Source organism: Perna viridis, chromosome 9 (assembly GCF_037379345.1).
Source record: "Perna viridis isolate PV_CMFRI_1.1 ecotype Kerala chromosome 9, ASM3737934v1, whole genome shotgun sequence".
Classification (NCBI taxonomy): Eukaryota; Metazoa; Mollusca; class Bivalvia; order Mytilida; family Mytilidae; genus Perna; species Perna viridis.
This window is the reverse complement of record NC_142453.1, coordinates 5,228,638-5,255,530: the sequence shown is the minus strand read 5'-3', so window position 1 is coordinate 5,255,530 and position 26,893 is coordinate 5,228,638. Positions and strand designations below refer to the sequence as shown.

Genomic DNA, 26,893 nt, shown 5'->3' with positions numbered 1-26,893 from the left:
CCCTGAAATATGCTTATACATGGAAAATAATTTTCAAATTTTATTGTGAATTTTCTCATTATTTTTCATATTAGTCTGTTACTTAACTTGAGCATTTAAAAGCAACTCTCATTGGCATTTTCATTGTTGAAGTTATTAAGTGGCAATTACACTTCAGGTGAACTCAGGACAAAGCATTATCAAAACACACAAAAATTGCAACAAAGAGTAATTTTTACCACAAACAAGTACACACACAAGATGAAAAGCGCTAGCTGTCATCTTTTCACCTTCTGGAGGTTTTCTTCTAAAAATATTTTTGCACGAAAGATGAGTCACTTAAGTCAATTATCATGATTCTCAGGGTTAACAGTGTATTACTGTAGAAAAATCTTTGACATTACAGGCATATAGAATCAAAAGAAGGTGTGATATCAAAAAACCAACGGGTAAGTTTGTACTTACTGTAAATCAATATATTTTCCTGGGTACTTGTTGTTACAATAAAGATGTCAATCCAATTATGCTGCTGTTTGATTTCGTGTCAAACACTGTCACAGACATATATTATGCAATAAAGTTACTTTTTAGCTCACCTCTCCAAAGGCCAAGTGAGCTTATGCCATCACTTGGCATCCATCATCATTATTGTCATCGACGGTCGTCATGGACAAATTTTCAAAAATCTTCTCCTCTGAAACTACTGGACTGACAGGTTTTAAACTTGGCATGATTGTTCCTTAGGATGTTCTGCATAAAATGACAGTTGGGATTTTCAATCCCTGAAAAAAACATGGCTGCCATTACTAAAAATAGAACATAGAAGGCAGTTTTTTTGCAAATAACTCAAAAACCATTGCCTTTAGCAAATTTCTGGCATAAAGGTAATATTGTTCAGCATTATGAGACGGACCTATGGCAAAATTTTCAAAACGATTTGTTAACTGATGTAGGAGTTCAGGTCCCTGAAACAGTTTTTTTTTTTTTTTTTGCATTTTTGGCATGTGCATCTTTGAAAATCATCTCAAAATCCATTGCACAGAATTCAAGGAAAGTTGGCATTTATGTTTCTTAGGTTATCCCACACAAAAGACTTGGGATTTTTTATTTGTGAAAAAACATGGCTGCTGTTACTTACAATAGAACATAGGAGTCAGAAGGCAGTTTTTTTGTAAATAATTAAAAAACCATTGTCTTTAGCAAATTTCTGGCATAAAGGTAAAATTGTTAAGCATCATGAGAAGGACCTATGCCGAAATTTTCAAAACCATTCATTGACTGATGTAGGAGTTAGGGTTCCGACAGTTTTTTTTTTTCCCACATGTACAACTTTGAAAATCATCTTCTCTAAAAACATTTAAGATTATTGAATGAATATAAGCATAATGGTTCTTTAGTGTATTGTGCTCAAAATGACTTGTGATTTTTAATCTGTGAATAGATATGGCTGCCTATACTAAAAATGGAACTTGGGGTCGGAAGACAGATTTTTGAAAATAATTCAAAAATTGTTGCCTTTAGCAAAATTCTGGTTCAGGTCTTGAAAATGCTATTAAAAGCATTTCTTGCATTTGACAATTTAGTTGATTTTAACTTAGCCTGTCTCATACCTCAAGTTTTTCAAATAAGCAAATGGTTAATCAGGTGAGTGATTCAGGCTCTCTTGAGCCTCTAGTTTTGTTTTGTTTTTGTTTTTAGTTTTCATGCTCACCAAAATGAATGGCTCTCAAAAATAAGTTGGCTTACAGTAGTATCAGGCACATACTGTGAAAGTACTTTTATATGTGGGTACCAATTTTTAAGGTCTAGTGAAAAGTTATCAGTTCATAGATTCTTGAATTTGTGGATTAGAAAACTCTATCATACAAAAAAATTGGAAATATCCTTTTCGTTATGAACCAATTTTTGTGGTTTACCAAACACACAAAAACCATGAAATCTCCACAAACACTAATATTTTCAAAGTACCTATATTTAATGATGAGTTAAAATTTTAAGAATTATAAGTTGAAAGGAAGGGCATTAGAACCAAAAGGTTTGGTCTCAGGGTGTATGCCTCAGGTCTACAACACAAACACACACCATATGGAAGTAGGAATTATGGTTTTGGTTAGTGTACCTTGAAATGGGCAACTCCTAGATTGCTCAATGGATATTAATGAAACTTTTAATGTTGGTTAGGCATCATATAGAGTTGTGCATGGAGTGGTAGTAGGGTTATTGGTTTGTGAGTCTGTTCATGGTGTTGCAGTTCATTCTTTATACACATGCATAAACAAGCACGATGCCATGACCAGATTGGAAGTGAATTATGTCTCCCCCACTTTGGTGGGGAGACATTGTTTTTGGCTTGTCCATCTGTCCGTCACAAAGTTTGTCAACGCAAGTTTTCTTAACTACTGAACCAAATTTTTACGAAACTTGGTATGTAGCAAGAGCATCATATGTTAATGTGCATATTACCAGATATTTTTGATCCCCTAATTTTTGTAGGAGTTATGTCCCTTTGAACTTAGAAATTTGCCAATTTTTTTCATGAATTACCTTGTCTGTTACTCCTCTGAACTATTGAACCAAATTTTAAGGACATGGTATGTAACAAGAACATCATATAATATTGTACATATTATTAGGATAATCATTAATACACCATTGGTGTGTACAGATACTTTGAAGGACTTTAAATGTAAAGCTTGTAGAACAGAATATATTTCATGGTACATTTGTTCACATTGTTTTATTTTACATTTAATGGTTTGAGATATGTTTTTAGTGTGAACTTTGTTTTATTTGTACTTCAGGCAGAGTTACGGAAAGCTCAACAACTTGCTGCTGAGTTGAGAAGAGAAGCAAAATTAAAGAAAGAATTAGCCAATAGAAAAGAAAGGTAAGAGTGGTTTCAACACTGCCTTGTAAAAAGAATTCATACATGGTGTTGCATAAATTAAAGCGGTTGAAAATGTTCAAATCTGGTGGCTATATATTTTAGAAAACATTGTAGAAAATTATAGCATGTATTGTAAGCAATATATTTACACAATCTAGAATTTCAATGAACAATTTAACTATTCAGCTGACAAAATAATAAAAGATCAATAAAACATATGTGAAAAATATTCAACCCAGGGATAATTATATCAAAACGGAAAAGATACGTCCACTTTCTGGGCAAAAACCTAACTTGCTTTCAGAAGGATTTCCAAAAAGTCAATCATTAGACATCATTCCTTACTACCAAGACAAAAATACATTACATTTTTCCACAAAACAAACATTTCTCGGAAAAAATACAAGAAACAGCTGACGTCCAATTTGTAACAATACTCTCAGAATAAATATCATAAGACAAACAAATGTGAATTAATAAAGGTTCACTGTAAGCACCTTTGCAATGATCAATAATGTCAACATTTAAGGTCACAAAATTGAACAAACATGCTTCAAGGATAATATGAATACATGTAAAATCTTTGCTTTTAAACTTCTGTACAATAAGTTGATGATACAGAAATGTAAATATTCTAATGACACCTTTTATCAGTAACTTCTGAAATACCATCAAAGTAGTTTCATTCAATCCCTATATGTAACTCCAAACAATGATGTAATTTTGGTCCTATGTTTTTTAATATCTCTTTACTGAAGCATTTTCTAAAAGGCCTGAGTTTATTTATGACCAATAATTTTTTAAAAAACACTTTGAGAGATTTTAATTTTCTGACATTTCTGTTTTTTTTTACAAAGTTATAGAACTTAAATGTAACAAAGAATGGATGAAATATCCAGGGGTTCAAACCAGTGGTGGTATGAGGTCTGGTCCCTTAGTTTCTGACCTTTGAAATTTCATTTACCTAGGTCCTTGACCCTCAACACTTTTCATTGACACTTTGTTATGGACTTCAGGTTTTTCTCAAGTGGACCAACAATTTTAAACTTAGAAAAGTCCAGGACCTTCTACTCATTCCAATGTGTTGTACTAGAGCTATTAATCATGTTAATCATATTAATCATGTTAATCATATTAATCGTATTAATCATGTTAATCATATTAATCGTATTGATCATATTAATCATATTAGATTGCCATATTTTATTTCAGTTTTATCACTCTGTTTCAGATCTCTAAAAGAACCCAAAACATTACAGTTTATATTTGGTGTGAACTTAGAGAACAGAAGTCATGATGGAGTATTTGTATATAATTGTAGTCGTCTAATAAAAATGTATGAGAAAGTTGGTCCACAAACAGACGGTGGAGTGTAAGTATATTCTTACAGATATGGATTAACTTAAGGGGTTTTTAACATCCTTGATATCACAGTAAGGTTTCATATGTACAGCATATCTTGAATTCACATTCAGGTCTTACACAGACAGCGATATAGGAAACCATATCTTGACTTCACATTCAGCTTTACATAGGAAACCATGTCTGATTGTTTACATGGTTTGACCACTATGATGAAAAGAAATCTATTTAGGATTTTACCTGTAAAATGATTTATGCTGTGAAATGTTCTTCTAATGCTGGAAACTGCATATCAAAGGTCACAACTAAATCCAGATATTAACCAAGTTATAAAGATGAATCTAAGAAAAAATGGTACAGAAAAAAACGTAAAGAAACCTAGAAACCTATGAAAACCACGCGTAAAACTTAAAGTGATTGAGCCGGCATGGTGCAACAATATTAAAAGAAAAGTATTTAAGTCTATGAATATTCTTAATCTCCATGGTAACTTCAAAGTCTTTGGATTTTATGAAATTACAGAGTTTAAATTGTTCTAAGACTTTATATTTCAAGTATTGTGGTGCTAGGGCCAGGACTCCATCAATATTGTAGACCTGGCACACTGGCAGGGTACGTGTCTTCTGTTTGTAGCTTGGACTACATGCACCTGTATGATAGGTGTCCTCTGCTTTTCTAGAACCTAGTAATTGAAATGAGAAAAAATGTGTTAGTCTGATGATTAATGTACATAAATGTCTTTTGTAGTATTGTTCAAATTCAGAAAGCCGTTGTAAGAAATTCCTGAATTTGTGACTGTTTTGCAGGTTTTGTAGTGGTATTGTGGGTATAGTAGATGTACCTGTGACTTTGTTTTGCAGGTTTTGTAGTGGTATTGTGGGTATAGTAGATGTACCGGTGACTTTGTTTTGCAGGTTTTGTAGTGGTATTGTGGTTATAGTAGATGTACCGGTGACTTTGTTTTGCAGGTTTTGTAGTGGTATTGTGGGTATAGTAGATGTACCGGTGACTTTGTTTTGCAGGTTTTGTAGTGGTATTGTGGTTATAGTAGATGTACCGGTGACTTTGTTTTGCAGGTTTTGTAGTGGTATTGTGGGTATAGTAGATGTACCATATTTAGTATTAGAACCAACCCATAATAAACAAGACTTTGCTGATGCTCGGGAATATCGACACATGTTAAAGGCGATGGGTGAACACATGGAGCAATATTGGAAAGACATCGGTATAGGTGAGTTTATGTGTAAAAAAAAGGGGGGGGGAATTATATACATTATGTATTAGTATGCCATGATAGTTAAAGATACTGTATGGTGGGTGTAAAATTTGGTGATGTTGAAGCAAAAGAGTATACGAAAAAGTTTGCTGATGCTAAGTTGTGCACTAAGAACTAAAAGCTCAGAGTAAATATTTTGGCCTTTTTAGACAGGCCACTCAAATAAGCCAATACAATTGAGCTTCGCTCACTCAAACTCGGATGGCTTTAACGCTATCATTAATTAGTGTCATTTTAGTTAATTGCAGGTAATATTTAAGTCATCAGTAATTAGGTAATGATCGTAAAATAGTACTGATTGAAGTTTGACAATTTTCGGAAGTCGGCATGATGAAAGCATCAAAGAAAATCAGATGAAAACAAATAATTGACTTAGGAACTTGAACTCTGAACGTTTTAAAAGGCAAACACAGCATTTTTAATGTCCACACAGTCTTCAGAAAACAAATAAAATAGATTCCTGAACAAACTTCATGGGAAGTAAGCAATTTCTAACGATAAAGTTGAACTAGGAGCGGCAACGAAAACAAATCCGGAAATAAACAAACTTTGGTTTCTCGAACTCCCGATAAATCAAACATATCTAAATTGTCCCTTGGAGTTAGAGCTACCGAGGTTTGACTGTATTAGCAACCCTTGAAAAATACCTGCTATATGGTAGTAGGTAGAAAGGTGATAGATTATTTATGGTAAACAGCACATAGGTATATAAATAACTTTGATTGGGTACTTAATACTGAAATTTTACTACAGGTATTGGCTAATTAAATGTTAATTTGATTGGAAATTGTATCAACTTGACCTATCAGTATCTTTATTATTGTACCGATATCAACCTGACCAATCAGTATCTTTATTATTTTACCGATATCACCGTGACCTATCAGTATCTTTATTATTGTACCGACATCGTGACCAATCAGTATCTTTATTATTGTACCGATATCAACGTGACCTATCAGTATCTTTATTATTGTACCGACATCAACGTAACCTATCAGTATCTTTATTATTGTACCGATATCAACGTGACCTATCAGTATCTTTATTATTGTACCGACATTGTGACCAATCAGTATCTTTATTATTGTACCGATATCAACGTGACCTATCAGTATCTTTATTATTTAACCAACATCAACGTGACCGATCAGTATCAGTATATTATTGTACCGACATCGTGACCAATCAGTATCTTTATTATTGTACCGATATCAAAGTGACCTATCAGTATCTTTAGTATTTAACCGACATCAAAGTGACCGATCAGTATCTTTATTATTGTACCAACATCAACATAAGCTATCAGTATCTTTATTATTGTACCGACATCAACGTGACCTATCAGTATCTTTATTATTGTACTGATATCAACTTGACCTACCTTTATTATACAGAATCAGGACAATCAGTATTATTGTATTATGCTTACTTTTATTCTGTTTGCAGGGAACCAAGGTGTCACAACATTTTGGTAAGTAGTTTCACTGTCAGTTTTCATGAATATTTACTAGTAGAATTTTGAAATTAAAGAGTAGAGTCACTAAGACCTTAACTGAACCCAACAAAATACTGCTATATTCAAAATGGTGGTCCAAACTTTATTCAATGCTTGTTCAAGTATTTCTGAAAGTTTTATTTATGCCCCACTCATTGAGTCTTCTTGTCCTTCCTTCATTCTATCCTAGTGGATGGATTGACTTCAAATTTTGTGTATTATGGCTTCATATAGATGGGGCATATGTTGTGAGCAATGTTGGTTGATTTCTGATATCAACTTCCTGTACAAGTGGAGCTATGCCTTTTGCCTAGAACAGCAATGTGTTTAACTTCATTATTTTTTTTTTTTTTTTTTTATTATTATCCTCCCCCCCCCAAAAAAAAAAAAAAAAAATATTCTGAGGAGAATAGCTTCATTGCTTCACTATTGTGTTATGACTTTGCAGGGAGGGTTTTGGTTACACTAGTCTGTCCTGGAAAGATCCACCAGCAGATGATGTAAAATTCCAGAGGAAACGTGCCATGCAAGTAAATACAGTCTTACAATGTGGTATGTACTTTTTACATCAAGTTTATAGAAAGATTATTAGCTTTACCTCTTATACAAAGCAGAATGAAGATTTTATTTTGTTGTAGTTTAAAAGCAGAGTTCTACTGTTTGACAGTTGTATTGTGGAATGTCCTGTTTGTCTACAGTTTGTACAGTAACTCATAAATACTTACAGATTTGAATGATTTTTCAATACAATATTCGTACTTTTAGAGCAAGCTTACTAACCTTATTTATTGTTTTCCTGATTTTTTTATTTCAGAATTATGGGTCTTTTATTAAACTCATGTAAAATGGCAGACAGGCATATCATTGAGAAGCTGTTTAACTGTACCCTGTCAGAAAAAAAAATTAATAATCAATATTTGCATTTCTTAAATTTTCATTCATGAAGCATCAAGAATGAAACAATATTATGTAATCATTTATTTTTTTTTATTTCAGATAATTGTCTCAAATGGAGAATAATTCCATTCTCCTCTAACAACATCAGTAAAGATTTCAGTGATGATTGGGTCTGTGATAATAATCCAGATACACAACACAACAAGTTAGTAACATTCCTATGATTCCAGCAGGTTCTTTCAGTTTTGAAAAAAAGATCTTTGGTTTCTTATTATAAGAAATTATATTAAAGGGTTCTAATTTGTCCATCATGAAAAAAGCTAAGACTAGTATGCAGTGAAAGTTCTATGTTTATTGTAAATTAATTCAATAGTATCTGGTGTTCTGATTGTTGATTGAACATTTCAAATTTTATTTGTTAATCTGTTGTCATGGAAATGTGAATGTTTAGCTTAAGGTCTTTTATTTATTTTATTTTATTTTTTGTAGATGGTATTTAGAAATAATTTAATTTCTGAATCAACACTCTGACTGGATGAAAAATTTTGTGCTAATTTACTCTTTATATTTTGATACTAAAATCAAATTATAAGGAATGACTGTTATATTTTTTCGGTCTATTTGAAATAACCTCAATGCCTGTGGTGCATCTTTGAAAATGACCTGCTATGCAGGTTATTTAGTGTACATCACGTGATTGAGGTTATTTCCTCATAGATCGAAAAAATACAAGTCATTCCTTAAAAAGAGTGGTGAGTGGTTTAAATTATTTCTTCTCTCAACTTAAATTTTCAGTTTGCGGGCTTTAGCGAACATGTTAAAATCTTGATTTTACTAGATAGAAAGTGGAGAAATAATTAAAATCAGGATTTAAGGAGAATTGGGTTATCCCATGAAGTCTATAGAAACCTTGGAAAATTTAATCACTGGCATGATAAAAAGTCATGTGCATTTTAATCACCAGCTTAGAATGGGAGAAACTTGAATAATACAAAAATAATGTACAAGTGTCATGTTCTTGATTTTAGATGTTCACAGGCAGAACAGAAACATAATATACAGGAGGGCCAGTTAAAGAGAGCTGTCAAATCTCAGGAACAAAAACAGAAAGATATTGAAGAAGTAATTGCTATTTTTGTAAAGGGATTTATCCTATATTGTAGTACTACATGTATATTACGCAAGTCCACCTTTGGTAAAGTTCTCCATCTTTACTGAATATCAATCTTGCAAAAATTAAACAAGAGATAAAGTAGAAATCAAGATGGTTTCCCATTCCTTCTTGATTATGGACATCTCTCTGACATATTTTAAAGCATTTGATAACAATGTGATTTGTTCGAATTTTTGCTATTTTGCAGTGGACAGAAAAGTGTGAAAATTATTCTCATGAAAACGATTTTTAACACTATACAAAGCTAATCATGTATTTAAAATGCAAAATTGATACCTGCAAATGTGTTCACTTGACGAAATCAGTGAAATCGGCATAGTTAATATGTTTCCATTAATTCTTCCTACCCATACACCCAGAGTGTAGAGAAATATGATTACCTTACTTTTATATCAATTTGCAATGAATGACTGGTAGCATTCACAAGTTACAAGTTTTCATAAAGTCTTACACTCCTTGAGACATTCACGTTTCCCATTTTAGCATTTGTGTGTAGTTTATCGTGCATTTACACATCATTTTGTATTCGTTTAAATGCATGATAGAAGCGTTTGTTTATTTTTGTACTTTGATTATTTATAAACAATTGATGATAAATTAATTGTGTCTACAAATTGAAATGTTTTTTAAAGATTTTTCAATGTACTATTTGAAAAATACAATGAATGTAGTCTTGTAATATCAAAACATGTAACACTGAGCTGATTTTGTCATTTTAGGATATACGGCGGAAACAGGAACAGCTAGATAAGATGCAGGTAATTGTAATTTTACTCAGAAGTAAAGCAAAACCCTTTTAAGAATTTTCATTCATCTCAAAGGTACTTAAAAATAATAAGGTTAAACTTCTGTTTTTATACGCCCATCTAAGAACTTTTGATGAATTGTTCATATCTATTGATGTAAGCTCCCTTTCAATTTTTATAGATTTTAGATTTTTCAATTTGTGGTATGAATTTTTTCCTTAAAAAAAAGGGGGATTTTCAAGTTTTCGGACAATTTTACATTTCTGTGTTATGAAAAAGCCGGAAACAGCCAAGGCAATTTTATTTGTTGAAAAATCATTTTAAACAGACCATTTGTTATGATGATCGACTGATAAATATAAAAGGTACTTGGTAACCTTGTCAGTCAAGTGTGTTTTAAACAAGATAGAAATGTATCGGTGAAAAATCAAAACAATGAACTATGTTAAACTTAAGGTAGCGTTGATAGTGCCAAAATTTTTGTGCATTTTTTATTTTTTTATTTTTTTTTTTTTTTGGGAGGCGGGGGGGAGTATTTGACAGGGCTTACAGTATTTCTAATTGGTCATATAACTTCATTTAAAGCATAAAGACAAGTTAAATGGGCAATGGGCATATCATGCACTTAAAGCACAGCTCTTTATTATTACTGAAGAGTATAAAGAAAAATGTGTAATTTTTGTGATATAGGTTGTAGCTGTCTGAATTTTGTCTTGATATTTTTGTGATATGATAGAACCATATATTTATACTATTCTTCAACCTATTGTGTTTTTGGTAGAAAAAACAGTCATCATCTAGACAGGCAGAGGAACGAGAAAGAAAAAGGCGAGATGAAGAGGAACGAAAAAGACAAGAAGAACAAGAACGGCGGCGGAAAGAGAAAGAAGAGGCTGACAGAAAAAAAGAACAAGCTAAAAGAGCAAGAGAGGAAGCAGAGCGTAAACGGAAAGAAGATGCAGAACGACGGAGGAAGGAAGAGCTTGATCGGAAGAAAAAGTTAGATGCAGAAAGGAAGAGAAAAGAAGAAGCAGATAGAAAGAAAAAAGAAGAGGCAGAAAGGAGGAAAAAGGAAGAAGCAGAGAGGAAAAAGAAGGAAGAGGCAGATAAAAGAAGAAAGGAGGAAGCTGCTGAAAGAAAAAGGTAGATATATACAGAATATATGATGGTGCATTTACTGCATTTTCTTTTCTTTTTTCTATACATAGAATATTGACAGTTATGAAGAAAATATCAGAAGCCCAAAGGGTGAGATGTGATGTTCTGTCAAGACATTCAAAACTGATTTTATTTTTTTATTTTTTTTGATGAAGTCACAGTCAATGTAATGTAAAGTTGTCATTGGAAATTGCGTTGTATTTTTAGCTCACCTGGCAGGAGGCCATTTGAGCTATTGCCATCACTTGGTGTCCATCATCGTCGTTAACAATTTTTCAAATTTTTCTCCTCTGACACTACTTGACCAATTTGAACCAGACTTAGTATGAATGTTCCTTGGGGTATCCAGCATAGAACTGATATGGGGATTTTTGATCTGTTGAAAAACATGGCCGCCGTTACTAAAAATAAAACATAGTGGTCAGACAGTAGTTTTTCGCATATATCTCCAAAACCATTAGGTTTAGCTAAATTTTGATGGGGTAAAAGTGTTTAGCATGATGAGATCTATCTGTGGTCGAATTTTCATTTTAATCTGTAGAGCCATGTTGGAGTTATTGCCCTTTTTTAACATTGTTCGCTATTTTTTGTTATTTATGTCAAAAATCTTCTCCTCTGACACTACTTGACCAATTGACATCAGACAGTAGTTTTTTGCATTTATCTCCAAAACCATTAGGTTTAGCCAAAATCTTTCAATAGCTGAAATGATCCATATTATTAAGACTACAAAAGTCTTCAGGAATAAAAGTTGTCAGATTATTCCCTGTAAAAGTTTTTGCCCTTGAAAAGGGAAAAATGACAGGGTTTTTTTTTCTTTTTTTTTCTTTTTTTTTCTAATAAAGTTTTTAAGGAAGGGTAGATTTACATTGAAGAAAGGAACTGTTAAAAAGTTTTGAAAGGGAGATCAACGATTTTCTATAATTATTTTTTCTTAAAAATTCAAGACTTCCAAATTCAGCAAAAATGTTATTTCCTACTGAGTTTATATGATATTATAATATTTAAATAATCAATGTTTATAGGCAGGAAGCAGAAAGAAAGGCTGAAGCTGAAAGAAAGAAAGAATTGGAGAGAAAGAAACAAGAAGCTGAAAGAAAGAAGAGAAATAGTGTAATTATTAAAATACATGTATGACTTTGTGTTTGATAATGGTTGGAGCTAAGATGAGACTTGGTGCATTGTGCAAAATTTTATTTGTATACCTCTGCCGATTTGTTGACAGTATCTTAGATGGGGTCAAAATTTACCATTAGAAGTGCAAAGTCCTGTACTTATCATAGTTTCAAATTAATTGTTTTCTTTAGGAAAAGCAAGAGTCCTTAATTTCACAGGATAAGTGTAACAGCTTCTGAATATTGTGATCCATTACTTCAAAAGATCTACTTGAAAGAAAAGTTTGTCAAAATGTTCAAATTTTTTTTTAAATTCCAGACACAAAGTGACAGAAATTATGGTAATTAAGTTGTAAAGTATAATTGATATGAATACAGAATATTTATGCTATTTTAAGTTTTTCATATATTTAAAACAAATGGTGGCCTTTGAACAGTAGGCTGCTGGTCCTATTATAATGCTAGTCCACCTTTGCCGGGCCTTCGAACAGTAAGCTGCTGGTCCTATTATAATGTTAGTCCACCTTTGCCGGGCCTTTGAACAGTAAGCTGCTGGTCCTATTATAATGCTAGTCCACCTTTGCTGGGCCTTTGAACAGTAGGCTGCTGGTCCTATTATAATGCTAGTCCACCTTTGGTCAAGTTCTACATCTTTACTGAATATGAATCTTTTGAACAGTAAGCTGCTGGTCCTATTATAATGCTAGTCCACCTTTGGTCAAGTTCTCCATCTTCACTGAATATCAATCTTGCAGAAATAAAACAGAGATAAAGTAGAAATCAAGTTGGTTACTCCAAGGGCTTTTCTATGTACATGTTACAATGGGCTATGATTTTAAAGAGTAATTTTTTTACTATTAATGAATTGAGTTCATAAATCACAGCATAGAAGTGCTTAGTTTTTCCTTCCTTGACAGAGTTGGAGTAGGCTATGTTTTCCTGACTTACCTCCTATCTGGTAAGCAATAAATTTTGAATGGTAGTAATCTCCACAATAGAACTTTACCGTAACATACTTGTCTGAACATTGTGTTCAAGTTCAGTTAGTATTCCTTAAAATCAGATGTGTGACAGAAGAGCATCATGTGATTATCATCTTATAATCATATACTAGCAAGCCAAATTATACATCATATAATGTCTACCATATGGGGGTTATTTTAACAGGTGTAAAGTTTGGCAATTTTGGGGCAGAAAGGTATACAAAATATTTTTTTGCATTTTTAAATTTTGGAGGATGCTAAATAATGCACTAAGTAGAAGCCCAGAGTAATTATTTTGCATAATTTTATTTTTGGATTTTCAGATCAACAGTTTAAATATGCCTTGATTAGCACCCCTTGAAAATTACCAACTATACAGTATATAATTATCATATAATTCAAACAACATATGATTATCACGAATGGCACATTTGACTATGTAGATAAATTACTATTTACCTATTTAATGATTGATATAAATTCTGTTTGTCATGCAAATACTATTTAATCACCACTGGTATATTCAAGCCGCAATGAAAGAGTGAGGTTTAGCATGCTGTAAAACCTAGATTTGTCCCATCATTTCGTTTGAAGTGCCTGTACTAAGTCAGGACCATTGTGGTACCAGCTGGTGGTGTAATATCTATTTTGCCACATTTATTTTGGACTTGACATGATTATGAATGGGATTTGTGTTCTGTAATTTTGTTGTTTCCCTTATCTCTTCAGACATTAGCCAGTAAAAGATCAATATCACCTGTCTTACAGTCATCTCGTGTCACACCCACATCCTCGTCTAGAAAATCTAAGGTGTCAACACCTGACTCGGACAGTGAGGATTATATACCTACAAAAAAGGCGAAGACCGAGGTTGATTCTACACCTAGCAGGAAAGGCAGGAAATCTGCCAGGAATATTGTAGAGGTACTGTATACTGTAGACTTGGAAAGTTTTCATACATTTTTATTTTGCCATTTTTGTACATTAATCTGTAATTATTATTCTGAATATATACCCAGTGATTGGGATTACCATGCGCCATGTGCCATAGTCACATTTCCTCTAAGAATGGTGCCTTTAGTGACTTATATGTCGTGTCATGTGCGCCCATTATGTTTCCATCATTGATGGTGGAGTGTTGTCCACTACTTGTGACAGTAAAAAAGGCATGAACGTGTCTTTTGACAATGTTTTTATTAGTTGCAGGCGGATGTTTTCGAGGGGATTTGAAGACCAGGGTATGAAATAGTACTTCGTCGATTTTTCAGATTACATATTTTTGATCTCTTACGCAATTGAGAGAACAATAAACATAGAATAAAAATAATTTAATAATGCCAGCACTCCACAGTATTGTAGAACTGCCTAATTTTTGTCTTGTAATATGATGCTTTGTAACATTTTTCACTTTAAAAAATTGTCAAGTATCTGTAAATCTATATATCTAGAAATAGCTCAAACCAGGGCCTTCAGGGTGCAGTGAAAATTTTCTGGAAAAAAATTACCCACAGCAAATAGGGTTACCATAGAAACCATGCAAAAATATGCAAAAAATTGATAAAATCAGGTTTAAAAATATCAAATTTCCCGCAAAATATCTCAAGTTTTTATTACATGCCCTGAAACTGTCCAAACTTTTTCCTTCGAAAACCCCTTCCTCATATGGGCATCACTAGTAGATTTTGAGCTATTTCACTTTGTAATCCACTTATTAAATTTAGGTTGGTAAAAATTTGACTTACTTTTACTTTCACAATGATGTCAAATTGTCATTGAAAAAAGCCCCTTCAACATTGAAAATATATATGTTTGTTTTGTTTGTTTGTTGGGGTTTAACGTCCGAGCAGCAATATTTCAGCTATATTCAGACAATGAACATGAAATGGATGATAAAATGAACATGAAATGAAAAAAAGAAAGGATGGGTCACAAGGATAATTGAGTCGACAAATTTTGATTGCCAATGGAAAAAGGGGGGATGGGTAAGGTCGGGCAATTTAGCCTCCTGTGGCGGAGCGCAAAGGTTCCTACTCCTATCGAATACCACAGCAGGGTTCTTTAACGTGCGAGGAACGTGGCATCTTTCCCAATACGGTGCACCACTATGGTTTGTGGTCCGGTTTTCCGTATTATAGCCTGACAACCCCAGCATGTAACACGCCAGGGGTATCCCATTCCACCACCTGGGGCACACATCTCAGTTGCTCTGTGGGCAGAGCACCTAGCCCCCGGCTAGGTTTCTGAGCACTATTTAGTCACCTTATACGACAAGCTTAGCGCTGCTGCAGGCCTATTCTTTTAACACCCGGACCTGCACGGGGCGAAAATATATAAAACATTGCAAAATACTTTGAAAAGTCCCCTTTTTCAGAAAATGTTTTATCAACAATAGATTCTTCATTTTTAATCACTATAGCAAATACAGTAGATTCCGCTTAATTGCATAGCCTATTTGCCAGTAAAAATTATGCAAATAACCGGGCTATTCTTATAACCGAAATTACGATTTTACCGGAAGTGCGAGTTCAGGTAAGACGACGATACTGTGGATCAACCAGGGATATCACTGTTCAACATTTCTGATCTGGTATTTAATTGCTATAGACCTTCTCATTGTATTGTTCTTTTATCAATAAATAATAATATATTTTGTGTTTGTCTTGTTTATTGACCTTCTTTACGCTGTGTGTATTTATAAGTAAAACCACGTGTTTCTCATCTATAAATAGTCAAGTAATTTCCTGACCTTTCTACGAAAGCAAATCCCATATTTCATATTTCAGGCAGGATTCAGTGTAATATTCATCAATGTTTGCAGTTTTTGGACTTTTGAAATGGTCTGTGTGTTTTTATTCCTCTGTTCATTGTACACTGATAGTTGTGTATTATACGCGTCATTGACCTCGATGTATTCCTATGAAGAGTGGATAGTATGGGGCACCTTAGGGTAGTTGAATTTCATTAGACATTGTACTGAATGAATGACTTTTAATTTTCGTATGATATTTATGCCTAGTAACCCAAGCTCACTCAAAACTGTTCAGCTCATTAAAGAAAATTAAATTTACATTGATAATCATTTGCAGTCGGAAGAATTTAAATAGGGACAAAAAATACCCCAAGCCGAACCTCAAGCCGCATCATAAGGTGATGTTCGGCATGTCGGCAGAAGTCATTGTTGACCTAGGTGCTTGTTTATTTTAATGTAATTAGAAATCATTTATATTGTCTTTTATGTCCATGATTTTTTAATCCATTATTAACACCTCCTGATTGATGATAATCTAGTTTTTACAACAATAAATATGATTGACATATTTATGACCCGAAGGCTTAAAATAGAATTTGGGAAAACCTGTCTTTACCTGGACGAGGCAAAATTCTCTATGCAATAAACCGAAATGCACCTCCAAGGCCTATGCAAATAAGCGTTTTTTTCCCTAATAGAATAATAGGAAATGGTTTTGTGCAGGAGAAAATTATGCTAATAACCGAAATATGCAATTAAGCGATATGCGATTAAGTGGAGTCGACTGTACCGGTTTCCATTATATCATTTTACATTCTTTTGATTACCGCTATAACCTTGGTTCCCTTGATTACTCTTTCATCCCTAGCCAAAAGTGCGAAACTAAACTAAACTGTGGAGTGCTGGCAATGTCAGAAAAGCATGGACTGGCAGTCCCATTTGAAATTGAAGATGCTACCCAAGGATATTTTTAAGCTACACCCAAAACAGAAGAAATTATCTTCTTCAAAGCCTAAAAAATATTAATGATGGTAACCAGAATCAAACTGCAATTGTTTTTGAAACTATCTTGGCAACTGGACACGATTATGAACCCCCTATTGAAAATATTGATAATGGTGGAGTCATGTTATCTGGTCCTGAAGCACCCAAAAAAAATTCCAAAATCTGATTGCAGCCAAACAAAAAAATAATATACTCTTTCCTATCATTTGTGATAAACTACTTTAATAGCCAAGTTCGGGTCTAACTGATGGGGGATGTGTGGACTATGATAAAGCACTAGACAAAACATTAGTATAAAAACTCAAACTACAGAAAAGAAAAGTGATTTTGTGTGACAATTGACACATTAATTGTTAACTCTTGACAGTTTGATCTGCAGTGTAAATTAAAATTTGTGTATGCTACATTTGATCTTCAATATCTACATTTGGCCAGCCTTAGCTGCTATCTTCAATATCTACATTTGGCCAGCCTTAGCTGCTATCTTCAATATCTACATTTGGCCAGCCTTAGCTGCTATCTTCAATATCTACATTTGGCCAGCCTTAGCTGCTATCTTCAATATCTACATTTGGCCAGCCTTAGCTGCTATCTTCAATATCTACATTTGGTAGCCTTAGCTGCTATCTTCAATATCTACATTTGGTAGCCTTAGCTGCTATCTTCAATATCTACATTTGGCCAGCCTTAGCTGCTATCTTCAATATCTACATTTGGTAGCCTTAGCTGCTATCTTCAATATCTACATTTGGTAGCCTTAGCTGCTATCTTCAATATCTACATTTGGCCAGCCTTAGCTGCTATCTTCAATATCTACATTTGGCCAGCCTTAGCTGCTATCTTCAATATCTACATTTGGTAGCCTTAGCTGCTATCTTCAATATCTACATTTGGCCAGCCTTAGCTGCTATACCAAATTTTGTCCCATGTTTTTTTAGAATGGCCTATTGAAATGGAAAATGTTCCATTGAATTGAAGGGTAAGGGGGCCATAGTCCCATTGGCAAAATTTTAATCCCAGTCACTGTATACCCCCACTCATTATACCCCCCGCTTGAAAAGAGGGAGTTATATATTGATGATGGTGTCTGTTCATCCATTCATATGTTTGTCTGTTTGTCTATCCCAAATTCAAATCCACAGCTCCTCTGAAAGCACTAAATGGAAATTGATGAAACTTTGATATTCTTTATTACATTCTTTATTCCCATTATGTAACCTCCTATTTTGTTTTTCATTTTGAATGACTTAAATCACTTGTGGGGTTTCCTATATGGTTTCTTGGGGGCAGGGGGTACAGCAAGTGAGCTTTGCTCTCAGATTTTTTATTATATTGCAATCACCTTGTCTGTCTGTTACACTGTTTCTGTAACAGATTTCATAGCTTCGATTGTAGGAAATGCTGAGATATTTGGTATATTGCTCTTGCACGATGACTACTACATTGCCTCCCTTTTTAGATTTTGTCATTTATCTTTATAGCTACGTTTCATTCACCATAGGTGGTTATTCTTAGCATGATGTTATGGGCAACATCTTGTTTTCCTGTGGAAAATGTAATCCGAGTTAGTATTCTAAAAGACTGTATGGGAGAATATTTATTATGAGTTTTCCACAGATAAAAAGACTGATAGAAATAAAAACATCTACTTATTATATAAAATATATTATATGTATATATAATCATTATAAAATTCAAATTTTGTCTATTTTTAACTCCCACTTATTGATATAAATAATAGAACTGTTATTCACAGTCATTTAAAAAAAAAAAAAATACAAAAAGATATTTTTTCTTCTTTGACTTTAAGAAATTTTTAAACTTTGTGAAAGACTGCTGATATATATTATAGTGATAGTACTTTAATATGCTAGTTTTTTATATTTCAGTCATCCTGTGACGATTCTGATGCAGTATTATCACTCGACACAGATGAAGACAATATTGGATCTACCAATGATGCTGATAGTGATAGTAAGAGTTATGTCCCTTCCATGTGGCTTACAAGAACAAGACACATTTTAACCATACATGTTTACTGTCATTTTACCTCTTTGTAAAACATTGTCCTTGCTATGCCTGTTGGCACATAGGCCAAGGACAGGCTTCCTCCACTCCTCTCTGTTGTTGGCTTTCATTTCAATGGCACGATGTTATATTTAAGGTCTTTTTCTCTTCCTTCTTCCTTCAGGTGTCCATTTGAGGCCCACCTTGATCATGTCTTCTGGTGGTGTGAGAAGAACATGTCCCAAACCACTTTCAGCTCTTTTACTTGAATCATATTTGTGACATTGTCTTGATATTGTTCTATTGCACTTTTTTTTTTTTTTTTTTTTTTTTTTAACCAGATAATTTTAAGGAAAAATCTGTTGTTAGTTATGGTAGCTGTCAAACCTTGTCTGCAATAACATAGAAAAGTATTTGGCAGATTGGTTTCAGATTTGGATATGTTGTTTCAAATGACAAAATGAAGGTCAAGTTTGATTTTTTGAAATATCACTTCTGTTGTGGCGTCCATTTTGGTGCTAAAATCGAGACTTTGACCCTTAAATGATGGTAAAATGTAGTTGTTGTCTATTTGACAACCTCTTGTTACCAACATTTATTTCCAGTTGGAGAAAATCCTGAAATTTTAATAAATATTACTTATTGCAGGTGAAATTGGCACAAAGGTGGAAGCTCGTGTTCAAGATAAATGGTAAGTTTCAAGTAAATATTGGATTACCTCCCTTTGGTTGGAAACTCTTCTATGATCAATATTCATTTCATCTTTGGTGGTGATGTGTAACAGTCTTAGATATATGTACAAGTTTGATCATTAGCTGTATAAGACTAGTAATTTCTTGGAAGAACTTGCTTAATTTTTGGAAATTGCTAATAAAAAAATGTTGAATTTGAGTTTTAAGGCTGGTTTACTTTGAATTTTCGACATTCAAAAATTATTCCATTTGATACATTGAGAAAAGTCTGGTTATGCAAGTCTACCTTTTGTAAAGTTTTCTATCTTTACTGACTATCAGACTTGCAGAAATAGAACAGAGATTAAGTAGAAATCATGTTGGTTACATATTCCAGCTTGATTATGGACATTTCTCTGACATATTTAATGAGAATTGTGGGTAAATTTATCTTACAACAACCAAAAAAAACCCGTAAAAACCATGCCTATTTTAGCAAATCGAAATATTGTCTTGCATCCTAATATGTTTTACCTTTTTCTGACGCAGTCGGTATAGTTTCACTTTTTACCCTTTGACCTTAAAGATGCTCTTCTTTGAAAACAAGTCACCTGATCATAATTCTGTTTCCCGATTGGCCAAATACCGATAACTCAGTAAAGTAAAGTTAAAAAATAGCTACAAAACAAGAAAAGAAAGTATATGGTAAATAAGGACCTGTTTTTGAAAGCCTTAGGGAAGCCAACGTTTGGATTACAGATTTTTTTTAATGATTGTCCTAAAACATTTTGTAATTTTAGGTACACAGGAATAGTGTCCAAAGTGAACCATAAAGATAGTAAATGGAAAATTAAATTTGACCACAATTCTAAAGACAAGTATGATAAATGGTGAGCAATATATCTTAAGTATATGTGTTTGTAAGAGTCAGGCAATGTGGGAAAAATCAGAAAGATGCATGTCAAAACCCCACCAATCTGATTATGTAATATCCCTCAAGGGTGCTTTCTTTATTTGATAAGACTATTATTTGATCTCTGTATCACTGGCTTTTTTTTTCAATAGAATCTTAGAAAAATGAGGTTTTTTTTGTTTTTTTTTTTTTTTGACAGAATTATCTGCCCTTGAAATGTTTATGTTTAGTGCATTTCAATGAAATTGTAACTCAATATGCCAGCATGATATGGAAAATCTTGTCTGTTTTCCTTGATTCTGATGGTGCAAATAGTCAAATAACACTCTCAAAATGATGTTTTTTTTATACCATGTTTCACCTACTGTTTGATTCTTACAGGGATTGACACTTAAAATGCAAATTTTGTTACAATTTAAGAATTTATTAAATTAAAGGCGAAGACTGAATAGAAAATAAAACATCATGATATTATTTTTTCATATTGATGAGAAGTGTTTGGTAATTAACCTTAAACTGGTCTGCACTTATAATCTGGTTTGGACACATCAACAAAGTTCGAAATGAATTTTTCTAAAAATACCCTTGACAAGAACACGTCTGTGACAATCTGTTGTAAAAAAAAAAACTTCCAGAACTCATTGCAGACAATTTGATCTTTTCTATGCCCTGCAAAAAAAGGTGTGGGGGTATATTGGAATAACCCAGTCTGTCTGTCTGTATATCCATCCATCTAGTTTATTTATTACTGCGTTTTTCTCTTGATAACCTTCTAGTTCTTGCTTTCTTCTGGCTTATGTTTCTTACCTTGCACAGAAATTCTGTGTTGTTCTTTTTTTTTTTTTATCAAAGTGAGTCCAGTGGTTTTCATTTTTTTTTTTTTTTTTGTTCATTGTTATCATTTTACGTTTTTTTCTGTAGATTAGGTCAATTATTCGTCTTTTATCATTCATTGGGGCCTTTGCTTTATGGTATTGGTTTTGCCCGTCATTGAAGACTGCGGTGACCTGTAGAAGTTTAATTGTTTGTTGCTTGGCATTTGGTGGATAACTATCTCATTGGCAATCATACCACATCTCCTATTTTTATATTCATTTCATTACTAACAGCTAAAAAACAAGCACAATCTTTAAAGAAAGATAGCTAACATATATTCTCGCTTTGTTAATACCCAAATCTGATTTAAGATTTTATTTGGTGGACTGTGTGATCAATGTGTGAAATTGTTTTGTATTTCAATTATTTTATTGGTCGAACAAGTAAAATATTTCCAGTTATACAATTTATAAAAGATTATTTGATATAAAATAGTGATAGCAAATATTCCGGACACCAATGCCGCCAATGGAGCCTTAAATTTCACGGTTGCCCAATGAAATGCGAGGTTGTAAGCTACATTGGTTAGGTTGCCATGGTTAAGCATCATGGATGTCACATCTCAATACCGACTACGCGGAAAAACTCTTAGATCTACCTACTTTGAAATTTAAATTTATTTAAAGATGATTTCACCTATTGCCAGAGCCTTATCTAGAGGGAGACATGGGAAAAAACTTCTCCCTGTTTGTTCTCAGTTCTCCAATTTGTCTTTGAGAGGGAGAAGTTTTTGTAATAGATTACATACACAAAATTGTCTGTATTGTTATTTTTCAAACAGAATTTACAAAAACTTCTCCTTGTCATCAGTATCTAGATTATCTGATATTGCTGGTGCTTTTGTAAATGTTCGTCATTGACAGCTAGATTTAGATGGGTTTAACCTGTAACTCAGCAATCTTTCTGTTCAACAAATGTTGTAGTTATTAAGTTTTATTTGAATACTTGTTATCATAATTTTTTAGATAGTTCATTACAATTGAAAATCATTTGAATTCTTTTCCAGGTTGATTATAATTAATTTAACTGATCTTGCTATTAATGTGTATAAATTTTTATTATTTTTTTTTTTTGTGGGGGCATAATTTTGTGGTTTTGATAAGATTTCTACTTTTAAAGGTGATACTAATGATGTGTGGTTAAATTTCAATAGGAGTTACGATATAATATTGTGGATTCGTCACCCCCCAATATTTTCCCAACAGGGTTTTGACATAAAATTTTTGCTTGGTAGCCCAAAGGTTAAACTTAGGTACTCAATATGTATATTTCCTTACAATCACTGTAGAAATTTCAGTAGCCATTGGTGAGTGGGCCCCTGCTGATTTCAAACCCTGTATTACTGTATCTGTAGACTACTAGTGATAATGATGTGCCCTAGGATGTAAATCAGAAAAAGAACATAAGGCCCCTGGCATTCCCATTTACTGTGACTTGGCATAGATTAAATAAAATTCAGTGTTAAATTATCACTTTTTATTCATATTAGAAAATTTTAAATGTTAGATAAATTGATAAAAAATTTTACCCCCTTACAATCTTTCACAATGATTAAAACATTACAGCTATTTTTAGTGAATCCAATAATTAAAAAATGATATTGTTCTGCTTTAAAGCAGTTTTATACTTTTTTCTCCCTTTCTAAGCAGGTGATTAAAAATGTATGTGACTTTTTAGCCACCAACCAGTAATTAAATTTTGGTGAGAGTTTTCCCGCTATTTTACATTTTCTAGATTCCTACAGATTTCATGAGAGAAACAGATTCTTCTCCAATGCTTACGGGGATTACAAAATTTCTTCACTCTTGATAGTTAAATTTTGGATTTAACCCTCTCACTGAAGCTCATGGGTTGAAATCTGAAATCTGAGCATTTCAGATGGAGGAATCTTGTAATCCCCATGAGCATTGGAGGAGAACCTGTTTCTCCCGTGAAATCTGTAGGAATCTCGGAAATGTAAAATGGCAGGAAAACTTTATAGAAACCATATTGTCTGTCTGTTAGTGTGTCGACAACTTCTCTGCAACTACCTATTAATGCCACTTGATATTTTGATAGAATAATTTATATAGACAGAGTCAGAAATAGTACCCTGCCCGCCAGTTCGTGACTGGCTAATTTTAGCAAAAATTTATGTAGCCATATAGTAAATATATTGAAAATTGTATTCAGGACTGGCTAGAGTTTGAGTGAATTTCCTACCCTAATATTGGTATGCCATATCAATTAGAGACTGAAGCAGCATCAACCTCTGGCTTGATAATTTTTTTTATAATTTATACTGTGAGGTTGCTAGGACAGGGAGTGTGGCATCATTTTTAGGTGCTTTGCTGTCATTTTTTTTTAGTTCAATTGAAATTAATATCTTGATTAATTATATCCCAGCTACAAATTAATTGGATATACTGTTTTACCTCTGTCCCATACTGCTCTTATCAAATTTCAACCAATCACATACCTGTTTATCAACTTGGTGTATATTTTCTAGCTTCCTGTGTATATGCTTGTTTTATCAATTTCTATTTTCATCATAAATGAAAATCATGTTTATATTTTTATCTTACTGCAAAGTTTGTGCGAAAAAAAAAATAGAAACCTTGGAACTGAATTGCAAGTACTTTTATATGATTTAAATGAAAAATAAAAACTTTTCATCATAAAAGAAGGTAATTGTATATTTATATCAAAATGAATTTTAAAGAAAAAAATTAGAAATCCTTGAACTCAGTTACATGTACATGTAATTAATTTGATTTAACTCCTAAGTAAAACAATTCTGCATTGTACTCTTTTTTTTTTCCCCTAATACTGATTTTCTATGTTAAAATAGAAATTAAGATAACGATAGTCTCCGCTGGCAGGAAAATTAATGTTGCTGCAAAATTACTCTCTTATTATTTTCTGTAAATTAAGTTACAATGAATGCTCCTTTGGGTAAATAAAGCCTACCATAAAATAGAATTTGGTCTCAACACTTGAATTTATGACTGTGCTAGATGAAGGCAACCCATAAATATTTAATTACTTAACAAGAAATAAATTCCAAAATCCCTATGGTGGCCATTAGTCGTAAAAATACACAGAAGCTCACAGCTAACTTGTAAGATATTACCACTGGAATGATAAGTAAAACAGTAAACATTATCAATCTCTGGTGAAATTTCTCGGAAAAGGTGTCCACTTTCACTGTCTACTATCGCGGTTTGAAAATGGCAGAGAGTTGTAAAAATAAATTGTCTTCACAGCCCATTAGGATGTGCTCGCGAGATAAATATAAAACAATTACCTTACATTGTCGTCTTTTAAAGTTGGTGGTACGGCAAAGTGATAATCGTTGCATTTGTTGTCACATTTTTTACAGCTGTTTAAGATTTGTTACGATTTAAAGGGTTGGTGTTTTATTTCTTTGCATTTGAAGGTTTTTTATTGCTCATTTCTGGATTTCTTAGCCGTCTTCAGAAATTGTTTTTATTGAGATAAGGAATGTTCTTTACACTGGTTCTCTAGTGCTGTTTTGTGTTTACACTTTATCTTAGAAATCAAGAAGTATTTCTTTTAGGAAGAAAATGGATTTCATTATGTTTTAAGCATTTTATGCATAATCAAATGTAGTTATCAATTGTTAATTGCAAAGTGTGTACTTGAAATATTACTTTAACCATATGTTTGAAATGAAATATTTGGAACTAGGCGTCAGTTTACCTCACAAAAACATGTGATAAAGAAAAAAAATACATTCATTTATTTTTCTTAAAGTTATGCCAGACTATTAACCAATTTTTGAAATTTGTTCATAAATGGTAGGAATTTCTATTCAAATTCTTAAGTTGTATGAAAGTATTTTTTAAAGGAATATTACCATCACTATATCGTCAGTCCTTTTCTGATTGAAAAATGACCTAATTTATGGTTAGTCTATTATTCGGTTGTCTTGAAGGAACGCATTTTACTGCCAAATAATTAATGCAAGTATTGTAAATTCTGAAAACTTGTAATTATAGTGAGACAGTTTTATAGGCTGTACCAGTAAACCAGGCTGTTCAACCATTTCTTCCAAACAAACAACCAGCTTCTTGGATAGTCTCAATAGAATTGGCCGCTAATGGAAAATATCGCTTTATTTACACAACGATTTCATTTAAAAATAATAGAGATAATAGCTTTGGAGTATTTAAGATGTTAATTAAATTCACTTTCCTTGGGAGTATTGGCTGACTTCTCGAGAGGGCCCGGAGGCGATTTGTCAAATAAAATTATGACCAGTTCTGACATTGATGAAATTATAATTACCTCTGCCATTATAAGCTTGAACGATTCATCTTTGGGTTAACACTTGGAAGTATTCATATTTTTGTCCTGTCAAAAAATGGCTGATTAGGTAATCTGAAATTAAAGAATTTTTAATCGTATTTCTGGACTGTGATTAGTATTAATCGTGTAATCAAATCATGAACATGTGAATTGTGTTTTAACTTTACCATCTCGAGGATTGTTCGTGCTGAATTCATTTATTTTTCCGGTTTTTTTTTTGTTTTTTTTTAATTATTATTATTATAAAATCCTAGTCTTATTTCCAGTTTCATTTATTTTTCTATATTAATATCTATCTTATTTTCAAAATATATATCATGGCATTAAGTATAAGTAAATCTTGGTTTTTATATTTTTAAGACTTAAATTAAGATAAATTTTAAATGAACAAATGGATAAATACCATTAGTTTCCTACCAGTCTTAGTTCTTTGTACCTACTCTAAACATTTTATGGTTATTTGGCTCAATCACTAATTAAGTCTAGATTGTTTCCCCATTAACTCAATGTAAAATGTTTTTGAAATAATAAAATAATTTCTCTACCTACCTACCCAATTTTTATCTTGCTGGTAGCAGGGAACAAGGACTATTAATTTGTTTTTTTGACCTTAAAAAGTTCTGTGTGGTTGGATTTCAGAAGTGACTACCCATGTAATACTGTGATTATTCTTGGTGATTACTAAATGTTTTTATGCATCTGTTTATATAGAAGGAGAGATATATAGTGATTAGGGTGTCTGTCTATTTTTCCTATAACATAGTGGGTGCACTTCTCTTTACAATTACTCATGCTACACCACTGAATGGAATTTAATGAAAGCTTCACAGAACTTTAATAAAATAGAAATGTCCACCTCATATTTTGATCTGAACATATTTTGTCTTAAATTAATTTTTTTTCTGGTCACATTTTCTTCAGTAGTAATCAGGACTATTTTAGATTTGTGATTTTCATTGAAACCCATTTGTCATAACTGTGAAAATTGTCTTCATACTTGGACACTTCACTGTAAATATGTCTCTATAATCACCTAGATCCACCTGTAACAAAATTCACTAATTAAATGTACAATCTCTGGTCATGATTATTACCTAAGTTGTCAAACATCGTAATTAATATTGTTAAAATTAGAAAATAGATTGTTGGATTTCCAGAAACGATGTCTCTTTCAGGGTTGATTTTGTGTGAAATAACAGAAATTATTTTGTTTTGATTTGCAAAATGACGTCTGTCATGTGCCTGTGGCTTGTATAACCTAACAAGTTTATCTGGTTGTGAGCATG

General features: G+C 32.7%; 1 protein-coding gene across 2 annotated transcripts in view; it reads left to right on the top strand.

The window, feature by feature from the left end:
• The window catches only part of LOC148606426 (ATPase MORC2-like), a 58,432-nt gene that overhangs the window by 20,779 nt on the left and 10,760 nt on the right, over positions 1–26,893 (top strand). For both annotated transcript variants that reach the window (XM_088544646.1, XM_088544645.1), the window contains 15 exons: positions 386–428; positions 2,781–2,866; positions 4,098–4,238; positions 5,305–5,459; positions 6,954–6,978; positions 7,451–7,554; positions 7,999–8,104; positions 8,928–9,021; positions 9,793–9,831; positions 10,601–10,962; positions 12,003–12,090; positions 13,805–13,999; positions 18,719–18,803; positions 19,485–19,527; positions 20,308–20,397. In XM_088544646.1, the coding sequence (XP_088400772.1) occupies positions 386–428; positions 2,781–2,866; positions 4,098–4,238; positions 5,305–5,459; positions 6,954–6,978; positions 7,451–7,554; positions 7,999–8,104; positions 8,928–9,021; positions 9,793–9,831; positions 10,601–10,962; positions 12,003–12,090; positions 13,805–13,999; positions 18,719–18,803; positions 19,485–19,527; positions 20,308–20,397 (1,656 nt within the window). The remainder of the gene's footprint in view (positions 1–385; positions 429–2,780; positions 2,867–4,097; positions 4,239–5,304; positions 5,460–6,953; positions 6,979–7,450; positions 7,555–7,998; positions 8,105–8,927; positions 9,022–9,792; positions 9,832–10,600; positions 10,963–12,002; positions 12,091–13,804; positions 14,000–18,718; positions 18,804–19,484; positions 19,528–20,307; positions 20,398–26,893) is intronic.